The sequence below is a fragment of the Helianthus annuus genome, chromosome 10 (assembly GCF_002127325.2).
Source record: "Helianthus annuus cultivar XRQ/B chromosome 10, HanXRQr2.0-SUNRISE, whole genome shotgun sequence".
In the NCBI taxonomy this organism is placed as follows: Eukaryota; Viridiplantae; Streptophyta; class Magnoliopsida; order Asterales; family Asteraceae; genus Helianthus; species Helianthus annuus.
In genome coordinates, this window is record NC_035442.2 from 19,873,604 (window position 1) to 19,888,975 (window position 15,372).

The 15,372-nt window shown below is 34.4% G+C and overlaps 1 protein-coding gene across 1 annotated transcript; it reads right to left on the reverse strand.

The window, feature by feature from the left end:
- Nucleotides 1-4,102: 4,102 nt before the first annotated feature.
- Nucleotides 4,103-6,319, reverse strand: LOC110884146 (retrovirus-related Pol polyprotein from transposon RE1). The gene has a single exon (XM_035978148.1). The coding sequence runs from the start codon at nt 6,317-6,319 to the stop codon at nt 4,103-4,105; it is 2,217 nt and encodes a 738-aa protein (XP_035834041.1).
- Nucleotides 6,320-15,372: the final 9,053 nt, after the last annotated feature.

Genomic DNA, 15,372 nt, shown 5'->3' on the forward strand with positions numbered 1-15,372 from the left:
GTTTGGAATTCGAATGAATTGTGAACAAGATGATCGATCATTTTTAAGGAACCAATTTCTACATTTGGAATCGCCTCAATTGTCCTCACACCCCTCCATGTTTATTTTTCAATATTAATAAATAAATAAATGATGGTTTAAAAGATATGTATATTGTATTTTAATCATCTATATATATGTATGTATGTAAAATATGTGATTTTAGGCACACGTACATCACCTAAATACACTTAATAATAGTGTTTGAACCTTGCCACTTGATTTAGAATAATTTATCAATGTCATTGACCCAAATGCTACATAAATTCTTATTGTTTTGTCTTGGTTGGATATTTAATGTACGAATAATTTTTGAAAAAAAAATGAAATATACCATGCTAGCTAGGCTTCAGATGAGGATTTAGAGGATGGTTCTATTACTCGTATAGATTGTATTTTTATTTATTATATTATTATATATTTGTATTACTATTACTACTAGCTTTTTTTGTCATCGCGTGTTGCGGCGAAAACGAGCAAAATGATAATGTAAAACAAAATGATTTGAAAATAAAACATGTTGTTTAGAAAGCTAAACCATTAGAATGGTTTAGTTTATCATCGTACCTCTTTTATGATACCAAATAAATACTTTATTATAAATACAATTTCATTTTTGATAAAACTTATAACGGAATGTCCGGAAAAAAATCAATCATAACTACGTACTTAAGTTTTAAGAAAAAGTTATAAACGTATAATATTAAAGAAATATCAAATTAATCGATAATCTATGTTCTAAAAAGAAAAAAGAATTATTAAAAAAACGGTATAGGAAATATATGGTTTTAAAAAAGGAAAAATAATTAAAAATATGTTATTAAAAATAAAAAATAATAAAAAGCTATATATTATTATAAAATTAAAATTACTATTCATCATTCTTCACTAACAATATATATATATATATATATATATATATATAATTATTATTAGGACAATTATATTTTTGTCATTTTTATTAATTGTATTTCATTACTCGTCTTTTTTTATAAAACTCTACAAAGTAACGATTCATTCTATTCACGTATGGATAACTAGACATCAAATGGAATGGAATGAATCATTTTATTCTGTTGCCCATTCTATTCATTAGTCCATTTCATTCTCTTGTTTATTTCATTATTTTATACCAAATAGGCACTAATTGTTTGGAGAATTGACTTAACGAATATTTAAGCAAACCAAAACATTTAGTTGTAGTCCAATTATGTGAAGTAATAAAGTATGATCTTTTGTACCTTATATCAATTAGGGCAGGTAGCGTGTCCACTCAACAAAAAAAATTGTGAATTGCACTTTAAATTACGTTAATCATTAAACACAAAAGGAAATTAAATTATTGATAGTTGGCTTGATGAATAGTTAAGCATTTGTCAGAAACTCAAGAATCACAACTGAATTTAAGCTTTATTCCACTCGAAAATACAATACAGATTATATAGTCATCACAGATTTACAGGGCAATGATCGATGTGATGATGAAAGGTCGAATACTCTTACGAATTAACTTGCAAGAGAAAAGAAAGGTTTTGTGATGTGAGAACCGTAAGCGATAATGAGAAACAGCGAGCGAACCCTCCATTTAAGGGATCCGGCAATACACAAAAGGAAAGGATTTTGACAGCGGCTATGAATGCTCCAGCCAAGGCCAGCCTGTACGAAGGAACGGTAATCCCTAAGGAACCTTCTAGATAGAGCGCAGCAAGGGGAACAGCCCAGAAAGAGAGGCCCAACAATAAACAGCCCAGCAGCACATAAAAAGCGGCCCAGCAATCCACCGCAGAGAACAAGCAGCCCAGTAATACCTTGCAACAAAGAGCAAAAATATTAAAACGGATATCAAACATAAGGGGTATTAAAACTGAGACATGTTAATGTCTTTAACACCCCCCCCCCTCAGTTTTAATACCAAAAGGATTATAGAGACCTAAAAACTTACACATTTTTTGATGATCAGCTGGTTGAAGACCTTTAGTAAACAGGTCTGCATACTGATCCAATGAAGAAACACCAACTGTTTTGATTATTCCGGACGCGATCTTTTCACGAAGAAAAAACAAGTCGATTTCAAAATGCTTAGTTTTGTCATGAAATACGGGATTTGCCGCTATGGACAATGCAGCAGTGCTGTCACATTTTAATTCAATGGGCAATTTAACCTTGACTTGCAATTCTTGTAACACATTTACCAACCACATTACCTCGCACAAGGCAGCACACATAGATCTGTATTCTGCTTCGGCAGAGGATCTAGAAACAACACTTTGTTTCTTGCTTTTCCAGGAGATTAAGGAATTTCCCAGAAATATACAGAATCCTGTAACGGATCTTCTACTATCAATGCACTTTGCCCAATCTGAGTCCGCAAAGGCGGATAGCTCAAACTTATCACCTTTTTTAAACATTAACCCAGCACCAGGAGCCCCTTTCAAATATCTTAACAGCTTGAAAGCAATTTGGGAATGGGCCGAGGTCGGCTTATGCATATATTGAGAAAGAAAGTGAACAGCATATGCTATGTCAGGTCTGGTATGAGATAGGTAAATTAGTTTTCCAACAAGCCTTTGATATTCATTAACATTAACAAAATTAGCTTCTTCCTTTCTACACAGATTTGTAACAACATAGTTTGGCTCAATGGGACATGAAGCGGGCTTACATCCACTCATACCGAACTCATTTAACAAGTCCATACAATACTTTCTCTGAGATAGACATATCCCTTCCTTAGTTTTAATAACTTCAATTCCCAAGAAAAATTTCAACAACCGCAAATCTTTGATTTTAAACTCAGATTGAAGCAACTTTTTCACATTATCAATTTCTTGTTTGTTATTACCAGTTAAGATAATATCGTCCACATAGACTAACATAACAATGAACACATTATTATTAGATTTGATAAACATAGAGTAGTCACACTTTGACTGATAGAAACCAATTTTTAACAGCACATTCACAAGTTTTTCGTTCCACATTCGTGGAGCTTGTTTTAACCCATATAAAGATTTATTTAATTTGCAAACTTTATCGTGATGACAATCATTCAAACCATCAGGTATAGACATATACACTTCTTCTTTTAGATTTCCATAGAGAAAAGCATTATTAACATCTAATTGATAAAGAGGCCAATCATTTTGAACAGACAGACTGATTATGCATCTAATAGTTACCATTTTCACAACTGGTGAAAATGTTTCATCAAAGTCTATGCCTTCTCTTTGGTTAAACCCTTTAGCAACTAATCTAGCTTTATATCTTTCGACTTCTCCATTTGATTTATATTTAACCTTAAAGACCCACTTACAGCCTATAGGCTTTCTGCCTTTAGGGAGATCAACAATGGACCAAGTGTTACTTTCATGAAGGGCACTAAGTTCTTCATTCATTGCATTAACCCAATTACTGTCCTTAACAGCTTCTTGATATGAACTAGGTTCACGAATTTTATTAACATTAGAGGCAAAACACATATTATCAGGAGACAGGTTAGTATAATTAACAACTCTCTCATAACCGAATTTAACTTTGCCTTCGACTACATAGTCACCAAATTTTTTTGGAACAGACACAGACCTAGTTGATTTTCTAGTGGTGGTATGGGTACCCTCAGGAAGGTTTGATTCTTCATTGCTATTGCTGGACTCAACCCTCACAGAATTAGGTTCAGGTTCATCCACTTGTTGATTGCTAGCCATGTCATTACTAGAGAATGACTGCTGAGTATCAACCTGAGGTGTTGATTCACTTGAACCACTGTGTTGCTGAGTCACGGTAGCTGAATCAGTTTCTACCTTCTCATCATCATTGGGATTTATGTCACTTGAAGATTCATAAAGGTCGAAAAAGTTTGAGTTATTTAAGTATTTAGTGTTGTCAAGATCAGATTCTAAAAATGACTTGGTTTTATAGGGAAAAACATTTTCATGAAAGCTGACATCCCTTGAGAAGGTGAATTTCTTTTGATCTAGACTCCAAACTTTGTAACCTTTTTTAAAATTTGAATACCCCATAAAGATACATTTTTCAGCTTTTTCATCAAGTTTATCAGGATTATTTAAAATGGTGAAAAAAATAAGCAACCAAAAATCTTCAAGTGACCAAGAGAAGGTTCAAAACCAAAAAGTAACTCATAAGGAGTTTTGCCATTTAACACGGAAGATGGTGTCCTGTTAATTAAGTATGAAGCGGTGAGAATACATTCAGACCAGAATTTTAAAGGCACCCCTGACTGAAACAATAGAGCTCTAGCAACATTGAGTAAATGTCTGTGCTTTCTCTCAGCAATACCATTTTGTTGAGGAGTGTAAGCACAAGATGTTTGGTGAATGATTCCATGTGACTTAACGAAGGTGGACATTTGAGAATTAACAAATTCAGTTCCGTTATCACTCCTAAACGCCTTAATGTTTACTTCAAATTGAGTTTTCACAAGATTATAAAAGCTTTGTATGTTTTCAAAAACTTCAATTTTAGATTTCATTAGGTATACCCAAACCGACCTGGAATAATCATCTACAATGGTGAGAAAATATTTGAATCCTTCTATGCTTGGGACCTTATAAGGGCCCCACACATCTAAGTGAATTAAGTCACCTACTTTAGAGGTTTTGTGTTCACTTAAAGGAAAAGGGACTCTGTGTTGTTTAGCTTTATGACACACTTCACATGGATCGATATTATTTTTATCAGGTTTAAGATTTAAAGCATTTAAGGCTTGATCAGCGGGATGACCAAGTCTTGAGTGCCAGAGCTTTATAGTTTCAGCTTTATTAAAACATGCAATCACAGGATTGAAAGAATTACCACAGAAATAAAGACCATCAGTTTGTCTACCAGTCACCAGGGTTTTCTTTAAGTACAAATCCTGAATATAACAAGTATCTTCATCAAACACAACTCTAAGTTGATTATCCTTTGCTAATTTATGCACAGAGATTAAGTTGACACAATATTCAGGGACAACAAAGACATCTCTTAAGATAACAGAATTGGATAATTTGTAGCACCCTATTATAGTGACCTTGGCATCGGTACCATTAGGATGTTTGACTGTTATATTGTAATCAGACACATCAACTTTATTAAACATTTTTTCACTTGACATCATCATGTGTTGATTAGCACCAGAATCAATAATCCAATTCATATTACCTTGGGACCAAGTTTTACTATTAAAACAATAAAATCTCTTGTAACAGTCTAAGGAAGAGAACACATTATGGCATTTACCTCCAACATTTGTCTTAGGCCCGTTATCAGTCTTTTTGTCATTAAGCAGGTCTAGAAGTTTAGTGAACTGATCTGAGGTAAGAGAATTCAAAGAGTTGCTGACAGATTTGTCACTAACAGAATTATTCACAGAATTATTAGATTTAGACCACTGACTATTTGTTTGACTAGGTTTAGACCTGTAATTTGGAGGATACCCATGAAGCTCAAAACACTTATCAACAGTATGACCAACTTTGTTACAGTGAGTGCATTTCAAGTTGGGATTAGGACCTTTGTTAAACCTCTTTTTATTATCACTGAACTGATATGTTTTAGCAGCAAAACCAACATTAGGCACTTTAAGACTACTGTTTGAGCCCCTATGTGACTCTTCCCTAGATATAATTGAAAAGGCAGTTTTAATAGATGGAAGGGGATCCCTGGTTAATAGATTAGTTCTGACAGGTTGGTAAACATCATCTAATCCCATCAAGAATTGCATCAGTTTTATTAATTGACTAAACTCATTGAACTTTGTAGAAGCATTACATGTGCAAGATGGCAACTGAAGCATAGCATCAAATTGTTTCCACATAGTATTTATCTTATGGTAATATTCAGACACACTGGACCCATTTTGACTAACAGAATTAATTTTCTGATATAACCCAAACACAACAGAACCATCAACCTTATCATATGTCTCTTTAAGATCATTCCAAACTTCAGACGCAAGTTTGGAGTACACTTGACCAACGTATAACTCATCAGAAACAGAATTCAAAATCCAGGTTAAAACAATAGAGTTGCATCTTTCCCATTGACTTGCTAAGACATCATTAGACTCAGATTTAACACAGATTCCATCAACAAATCCTAATTTGTTTTTAGCCATTAAAGCAAGTTTTATAGCATTCGACCATACCACATAGTTCTCAGTACCTTTTAACTTGATATTGACAATAGACAGATTACTAGAGTCACTAGCATGCAAATACAAGGGATCACTAGCATCTAGTTTGCTTATTAAGGTAACAGATGACTCTGTTTTATCAGACATGATCACAAAGAAGCAAGGCAGACACAGGCAACAGACAAGCGAGCAAAGGGTACTTAAAAAAAACAAAAGAAACACAGATCACAAAATAAAGCAGCAAATAATAATGGCGAAGCTACACCAGTGTTCCAGATCGTTGGTTCGTCACTCAAGGTGCCAACGCAGGTCTTAGTGTAGGAGCCACCTAGACCTTTAGACACAAAAAAGAACGATCTCACCGAGAGGGGTTCCCAAGTTAGGGTTCGCCAAAAAGGAATCACAGTCTATAACCTTCACTTAGGGTTATAAGACTGTGATCAGAGAGGAAACAAGTAACACCCTTGAGAATCACGAGCAAAGGGCCACACTCCAGAAGTATTGAGCCCTAGATTGCAACCGGAGGAACAATCACCAGACAGCCACCACTTGATTGCAGAATAATGGGGGCACAATTCCCTGGACAAGCGCTAACGAACCCTAGATATGATCCGGATGAAAAGTGCTAACGAACCACACTTCAGAGATGAGCAGCGGAAGATAATCAGAGCACCAGGTCAGCCTTGGAGCTCTGATACCATGTTAGAAACTCAAGAATCACAACTGAATTTAAGCTTTATTCCACTCGAAAATACAATACAGATTATATAGTCATCACAGATTTACAGGGCAATGATCGATGTGATGATGAAAGGTCGAATACTCTTACGAATTAACTTGCAAGAGAAAAGAAAGGTTTTGTGATGTGAGAACCGTAAGCGATAATGAGAAACAGCGAGCGAACCCTCCATTTAAGGGATCCGGCAATACACAAAAGGAAAGGATTTTGACAGCGGCTATGAATGCTCCAGCCAAGGCCAGCCTGTACGAAGGAACGGTAATCCCTAAGGAACCTTCTAGATAGAGCGCAGCAAGGGGAACAGCCCAGAAAGAGAGGCCCAACAATAAACAGCCCAGCAGCACATAAAAAGCGGCCCAGCAATCCACCGCAGAGAACAAGCAGCCCAGTAATACCTTGCAACAAAGAGCAAAAATATTAAAACGGATATCAAACATAAGGGGTATTAAAACTGAGACATGTTAATGTCTTTAACAGCATTTAAACAAACTAAAACGATTAATTGTAGCTTAATAAACTAAAGAATGATCACATTCAAGTTAATTTGGGTTTTATACAAAGACGTACTATTGTTTAGCAATGCTGTAAATTATAGGTACAACAGTAGCTATAGTGACGAATCCAGGAATTTTTTCCTATCAGGTTCCTTTTGGTAGATTATCACTTATTCTCACTAATTTTTCTAAATCATACAAGGTTTCCATTAATTTTTTTACAATTTTTCTCCAAAGCAAAGGGAGTTCCCGGAAACTCCCAAAACAGCCATAGATCCGCCTTTGCGTGTGTACCTCCATCAAATGCACCCTCTTCCCTATTAAAGTTAATTATTAACAAAAATGATGCAATTATCAAGTTAGAATGGTTCATCTTTCAGAGTTCAAACAACATAAGATTAAAACATTTTTAGTATTCACCAACACACATGACTACAAAAATATATATTAATCTATAGCAAATCTGAAGTGTTAGACTTAAATAAATATCATGAAATCAATCATTCAAATAAGTTGTGCTCATGGGGTTGATTTAGGGACTGTTTGTTTTTGCTTAAAACATCTGTAAGGAGCCCATGTTTGCAAGCGGGCAGACATAAGGCCTTGAAGACTGTTTGTTTTTTTTTTTTCTAAAATAGAACTGAAAAGTGATTTTATTAGCTTAAAAAAAAGCTTATACCTAACATCTTCACAAACCCACAGATCTTCAAAACCCAACATTTATCTTCCTCCTCTCTCTCTCCCTCTTTAAAACCCAGCACCACCACCTCCACCTCCACCTTCAACCCACATCCACCGTCACCTTCAACCCACCTCCACCGTCACCTTCAACCCACCACCACCCCAACAACGACCACTCAAACCCTCCGGAAAAACGAATCTGGCCGGAAAAAGGTATTTCGCCGGAAAAACGATTTTGGTTGTGGAGGGCAGAATTCGGCGGAACTCAAGAGCTCTAAGAACGTTACTATTCTTTAGCAGGCACTGAAACTTCTTCGAATCTTCCGGTAAAGAAATTTCTATCATCAAGCTTTGATTTGACTTTTAAGGTATCATTTTTTTAAATTCTTGTGTTATTTTCAGCAGATTTACATCAAATGTTTTTGTTTCAAATTGTTGGATTTCGATGTGTATGTTGTTTACAATTCAGTTTTTTTATGGGCGCCCACCAACTGTTTGATGAAATGACTATGTAGCCAAAACTAAGAGCTTGATTGAGAGAATTATGTGATGTAGAATCTTGATAATTTGGCCAGATTCGTGTTTTTTTTCGGCAGGTTTGAGTGGTGGTGCTGGTGGTTTGGACAGTGTAGTGGTGGTGGAGGTGGTGGTTGTATTATGGTTTTTTTTATGTTATACAGACGATATCCAGTTTATAAAACAAACGGTATTGTATTTTCAGCTTGCAGACCTTCAGACCACATCTTCAGTTGCAGACATAAAATCAGCTGAAATCAGACTGCAGACAGTTTTTGTCTGCAAAAACAAACAGCACCTTAGCCTCGCATGATCATAGTTGATGGAGATTGATGTTGGAACACAATTGTAAAGATCCAATGGACTAATACCTTGTCCCTAAGGGTTAGAAGGTGGTGAAACAAGTGGTCAAACCAGATGTTCCATATTAAATTACTAGTGGGGTGTCCGCGTGATGTGGTGGAAAATACAAAATACTTGGGTTGTTGGGTTTTTAGTCTTCAACGCCACCGAAACCAAAATTTTGGTTAAGGAGATTTTAAAACCACTCAGTTTTGTTATTAGTGGCCATTTGGTTCAATTTATCCATATATCCGTCAAACCAAAACCTTCGGCATGTGCTAATTTTTTTAAAACTTTTTGTTAAAAACTGAAATCAAACCTAAATGAATATATTGGGATAAATATATTGGTAAATACATTGAAGGTGGATTTGAGTGTGAAGAGTTATAGCAATCATGTGTTTGGGCATTCAATCGGTTTGGGTTGTTTTCAACCACTATGATTTTAATAAGCATAGAACTATGATGATGTATAGATTGTTAGAATAGAATTATGATGTATAGATTGATAGAATTATAGGTGTATTAGTTGGGTCAAATGTGTCTTCAAAGAGGATTAAGTTTTCAATTTGGGAGTATGAACCCAAATGGAGTTGTAGTATGGTGATTTGATTTGTTAGTTCATTTGTGCTATTTGTGGGCCAAATGAGTTATAGGAAAACTTTTTTATGGGTATATTTGCCATGATGGATTTCATATTGGTTACTTGTATTTATTAAAATTCATTATATTGCTATGGAAACTAACATATTATTATCCTAGGAAGATCACTAAACTATTTGTATTTATCGTAATTCATTATATTGCTATGGAAACTAACATATTATTATCCTAGGAAGATCACTAAACTATTTGTATTTATCGTAATTCATTATATTGCTATGAAAACTAACATACTACAAAGGATTTAAGTTACCATAAAAACTAACATACTATAAAGGATTAACCCATGGCATTATAGCCTAGTGGTATCTTCGGGGTGGGATAAGGCTTATGACCATTAGGTCATGGGTTCGATTCCCATAAAAGGGGTTTTCCCAGATTTATTGGGTTTCCTCCTGAATTGGTGTATAGGGTGGAGATGGATATGATCGGGTGGTTCTGTTGGTGGCATGATAATACTCCAATGGTCCGTCAGTGATCCAAATTTGTCGTTCAAAAAAAAACTATAAAGGATTAAAATTTCTATTTAATTGAGTGACAAAAATATTATTATATCAAATCCTTTATGGTATGTTAGTTTTAATGGCCTGTTTAATTGATTTCTAAGGAGTACATTTTTTTCCTAAACAAGTTAGCATTTAATTTATGGTTCTATTAAGCAGTATATATACAATAGATTTGGAAAAAAAATATCAATATATTCAAATGCTTATACTAAGTTAAGTTAGTTATTAATTATTAATACACTTAAAGTTTAGAGTAAATTGTGAATATCGTCTCTCTGAGGTTTGGGCATGTTTGTCATTTTCATTCAAAACAATTTTTTTTGTATCATATAGTCCTTCACTTTTGGGATTTTTTTTGCCATTTTCATTCAAACGTCTGACTTTTTTTCCAAAATCATCCCTGAGATTTGGGATTTTTTACCATTTTTATCCAAATGTTTGATAGAAAAAATAAAGCAAATTAGATGTTTGGATGAAAATGACAAAAAATCCCAAAAGTGAAGGACTATATTGTACAAAAAAATTGTTTTGGATGAAAATAACAAATATGCCCAAACCTCGAGGACGATTTTGGCAATTTACTCTAAAGTTTATTACTATATAATATTGAAACTGATGTACTCACGTTTGTTAAATTTGTTTTTTTTAAAGCTCAAAACATGCACATGTTTAAATTATACAAACATGCGGGACAAATTTTGTTGACAACATAGTTGCATTCAAGTTAAGGGTTGTTTGTTTACCTCTTATTAGGGCTCTTAATGGTTCAGAGATCTTACTGGTTCAACACTTAATGGTTCAGACTGTTTGTTCGCGAGCACATGTCTGAATGGCTCGGACATTTGCCTCTGAATGGTTAAGCATTATACTAAGTTTGAATGGTTAAGACCTCTAATATGAATTTGTCAGACATTTGCCTCTAAACGGTTAAACATTATACTACCTCTTAATGGTTCAGACCTCTTAATGGTTCAGCACTTAATGGTTCAGACCTCTTACTGATTCAGCACTTAACCATTCAGAAGTTGGCAAACAGCCCCTTCAAGTATTCTTTGGTGTCGAAGGCTATAAACGAGTGTCGGTACGTTAACGAACCTAACCAATATTCGTTTTCAATGTTTTCGATCGATGTAAAACACGTGAAGATATTCATTTATGTGCCGGTATCATAACAAACATAACCGATACTGAACAAATTCCCACCGCGTAATGCAGGGAATCCCATTATTATCATATATATTAATAAACCAAAGGTTTGAATAATATAACAGGGTAGTTTTGGTATTTCACAGTTATTGGACCAGAAGTGAAGCGGTACATTTGCATAGAAGAGAGAGCGTGTGCGAGAAAGAGAGATGAGCGACACCAGTGGTTCCGGCGCCACCTTCCACCGACGACTATTCTAGCGACGCAACCCCACTTTTTGTTAAACTACAGTTGCAGAGGAGCGACGGCGGCGGTGCTAGGTTTGACGCAGAGAGGACGGTGGTGATGTTTGTGACAACCCTCACAATTACAGGTATCCGTACACTTAATTAATATTAAATTTGTGCTTAATGACTGTGCTTGATTACAACTGATGGTTAAACTGCTTTCTGATTTTTGTTACATACATACATACATACATACATACATACATACATACATACATACATACATACATACATACATACATACATACATACATACATACATACATACATACAGACATACATACATACATACATACATACATACATACATACATACATACATACATACATACATACATACATACATACATACATACATATGCATCACATTTCATACTGTCACTCCATTTATTACACACAAACTTTAGTGACAAACTTGATGCACAAAGCACAGTTAACACAGTGAGCGGATAACCTAGAAAACATGCTGACAATGCCAGCACATAGACAGACAATGTTTATGAGGCCAGTATGAGCCAGAGACAGGATACTACACTAGTAGGGAGTGTAGGGAAGTGAGGACCATAAAACTACGTCACTAGGTGATAGTTAAAGTGCCGAGAAGTGCCTAAAACACACTATAAGTGCAGAATTCTGCATTTTCAGCAAAAATTGAGCATTTAATATGCTAGTAATGTGCCAAAAATATGGCAGAATGGTCCTGTATGCTTTCCTAAGCGCCGGGAATTAATTGTGACACAAAAAGTTATATAAAGGACACTTTACGACATAACTTAGCACTTTAACGAAACAGTATCAAACCGAACAACCGGACATTACCCGGAACACTAAAATAATGCTAGAAGCATTGTTTTTATTTTTCTAAGCTAATTATGGTCCCCGAACGCCCTAACACACTATATATTACATAACACACATAAAACACTAACTTAACCTTGGATTTCAATCAAGAACATTAACTAATTTACTTGAAACCCAACTAGACCCCCCCACCTTATGGTTACAAGGGTGGTACCCCACCCTTGATTTTCTTGATTTGTTTAATGGGTTTGCTATGTACTTAAGGAACATTGTATCTAATGGTTAATTAGATGTTGGAAAGGTTTAGTATATAACCACAAGTCCCTCATCCTTATCATCTTCACAACAACTCAACAAAATTCCTTCTCTCCTTCTTTCTTTGTTTCGGCCGACCCCAAGAACCACCACCATCATCATCATTCAAGTTCCTTATTCCATTTTACTTGCATACAAGGGTGATAAAGACCATACAAAGGAGCTAGGAGCTTTCGGATCATCAAGGACCTTCTTCGTTTGCTATTAACCACCTCATTTCTACTCTTGATCTTCCCTAGCTTAAAAGCTAGTAGTAAGTCTCTTGAATCCTCATTTACTTCATGTTTATGGTGGTTAATAGTTAAATTATGATGAAAACTTAAGAACACTAAAAATCATAAAGATAAGTCTTGAACATAAGCTAACTTGAAGATGAAATCTTGATGATATAAAGTTGTTTTGAATATGTAATGATTATTTGATGACTTCTTGGTGATATGATGAATGATCATCATAGTAAACTTGTTAGATCATGATTAAAAACATGGTCTAACAAAATGAGAGGTGGTTATGTGTTACAAGAAATAATCATCTTTTAGAACTAAACATGGACTTGAAAGAAAAATGTTTTTTTTTTGTAAAATAACAAACAAAGTGAACTAGTAATCTTGTAAATCTAAGGCTTGTGAATGATTTTCCAAGGAAACTAAGTTTAAAAAGATGGTTTTTGAAAGATTATGATTTTTATCAAACATACACTATTTTTAGTAACAAGACAAGTGTGGAAATACTTTTAAAAGTAAGAAGATCCAATAAACACACATTTTTGCAAAACTAGTTTACAAGTTGTAAAGACTTAAAATCTTTAAGAATGAGGTTTTAATAAAAGTAAACACCCTTTGGAGGGTAACTAAACCCACTAAACACCTCACTAAGTTACTACGCGTTTTTACGAAAAACCAAGTTCATGTTATTATGTAAAGTGCATTGTTTTTGCATTTGGTTAGTGTAATGTTGTTTAATAATTTGTTGTTGATTGATTGAATGAATTTTTTTAAAAGAAAATGATATGCTAATAAGCATGGACACCTCCATTTACAAAGGAAACTCTGTCGAAATTTTTCTAAAATTCCAACACTTAGAAAAGATGTTCGAAACAAGAATTACAAGTATATTTCAACTTTGTTTCTCAAAATAAACTTCGCCATAATTTTTGTTACAAAATACAAAGTATCGGAGGTTGGTTTTTTTTTTGTAAATAAAATGGGTAAATATATGTGTAGAATGTATATTTTATACTAAGACACTTGTGTGAATATTTATATATTTTGTGAACTAGCTATATTATTTTAGGATAAAATAATATAACTTAACAAAATACCTTGACATTTAAAACTCCAAAATAATACTCAAAACTCTCACGGAATAAATATTTAAGTTACGCATTTGTTATTGCAAAACTGAACGCTAAAACGTAACTTATGTAATATTTCAGAAAATACTCTTACACATACATTTTTGGTAAAATATTATTTTGGAAACTAAAGAAGTAAAAATATATTATTTTTGGGAAAATACATATATTTTGAGAATATGTTATTTTTGGACAAATAAGTTAAATATATTTTTTTAGTGGGACTTAAAATATATTTTTCAGAATTACAAAAATACATGTATAAATACCCCCATCCTTGGGAAGGAATTACGGAAGTTAAAATACTTGAGAAGTATGGATACGAAATAGTTGCCTAACTAATATTCCTAAAAACAAAATTTAAGTTAAAATAATTATTATTATTTTAACAAGAAGTTACAACTTGGAATAATAACAAGTAACGTAACTCAAACGAGTAAATACAAAAGCAAGGCATGGCCCGTTTGTCTAATAGACAATAGTACGTTGTAGGTTGTCGCGTAGCGGACCAAGTTTGAGTTGGCGATACGATTCGGGAGACGCACTACTGTGAGTTCATGTCCCCCTTTTCTTTAAACTGTTTTGTTTACTTACTTCGGGGGTGAAATACATGTTACAAAGGGATACTTACAATACTATTGGTATGATTAGCCTAGGAAAGAACCATAGATCATGTGATAGGGTAGGCGGATACTTGGGACCATCAATCCTCGTTGTAGGACCGATGGGCATGAGTGATAGATCTATTTGGGTGTAGCGAGCCCACACCCATGAGGCCGGGGCGGCCCATAGTGGTGACTATGTCTTCCAGCCGAAAGCCCAGTACAACTTTGCTAGGTTTGAGTCTTCCTACACCGTCACACATATCAGTGGCCTTGCAAACCGTTGGTGATCTTTTCCTTGTTTGCAATCATAGCGGGATATTAATGCATTGTTTACAAAGGTTTATACATACTCACTTACACATGCACTCGCTCAACTTTTGTTGATTTTTCAAACATGTATTTCAGGAAACTAAGGGATCTGGCAAGTGTCTGCATGCGTGTTAAGCTGCGTTGAATAAAGATGTCATCCAGGGTAGTAGGTTTAGGAGGTGTAATCCTTACCTGGACGGGTTACATGTCTTTAAACCACGTATTATTTAAACTCTTTTGTTGTGTCTTGTGAACACGTTTTAAACAAGTATGGTTTGTAACTTATCTTAAGTGTCGACATTTTCAAACAATGATGTTGTGGTATTATTAAACTAAATGAATGGATGAACATCTTGTGTTTTATTTTCATATAGCATTGTTATGATTGTTTTTATGGTATTAAGAAGTCACCCCAAAATAATCCACGCTTCTGCAAAAGCCAG

Bases quoted from the DNA above. Each gene is read 5' to 3' on its own strand.
- LOC110884146 (XM_035978148.1), bottom strand. From the start codon at position 6,319: ATGTCTGATAAAACAGAGTCATCTGTTACCTTAATAAGCAAACTAGAT.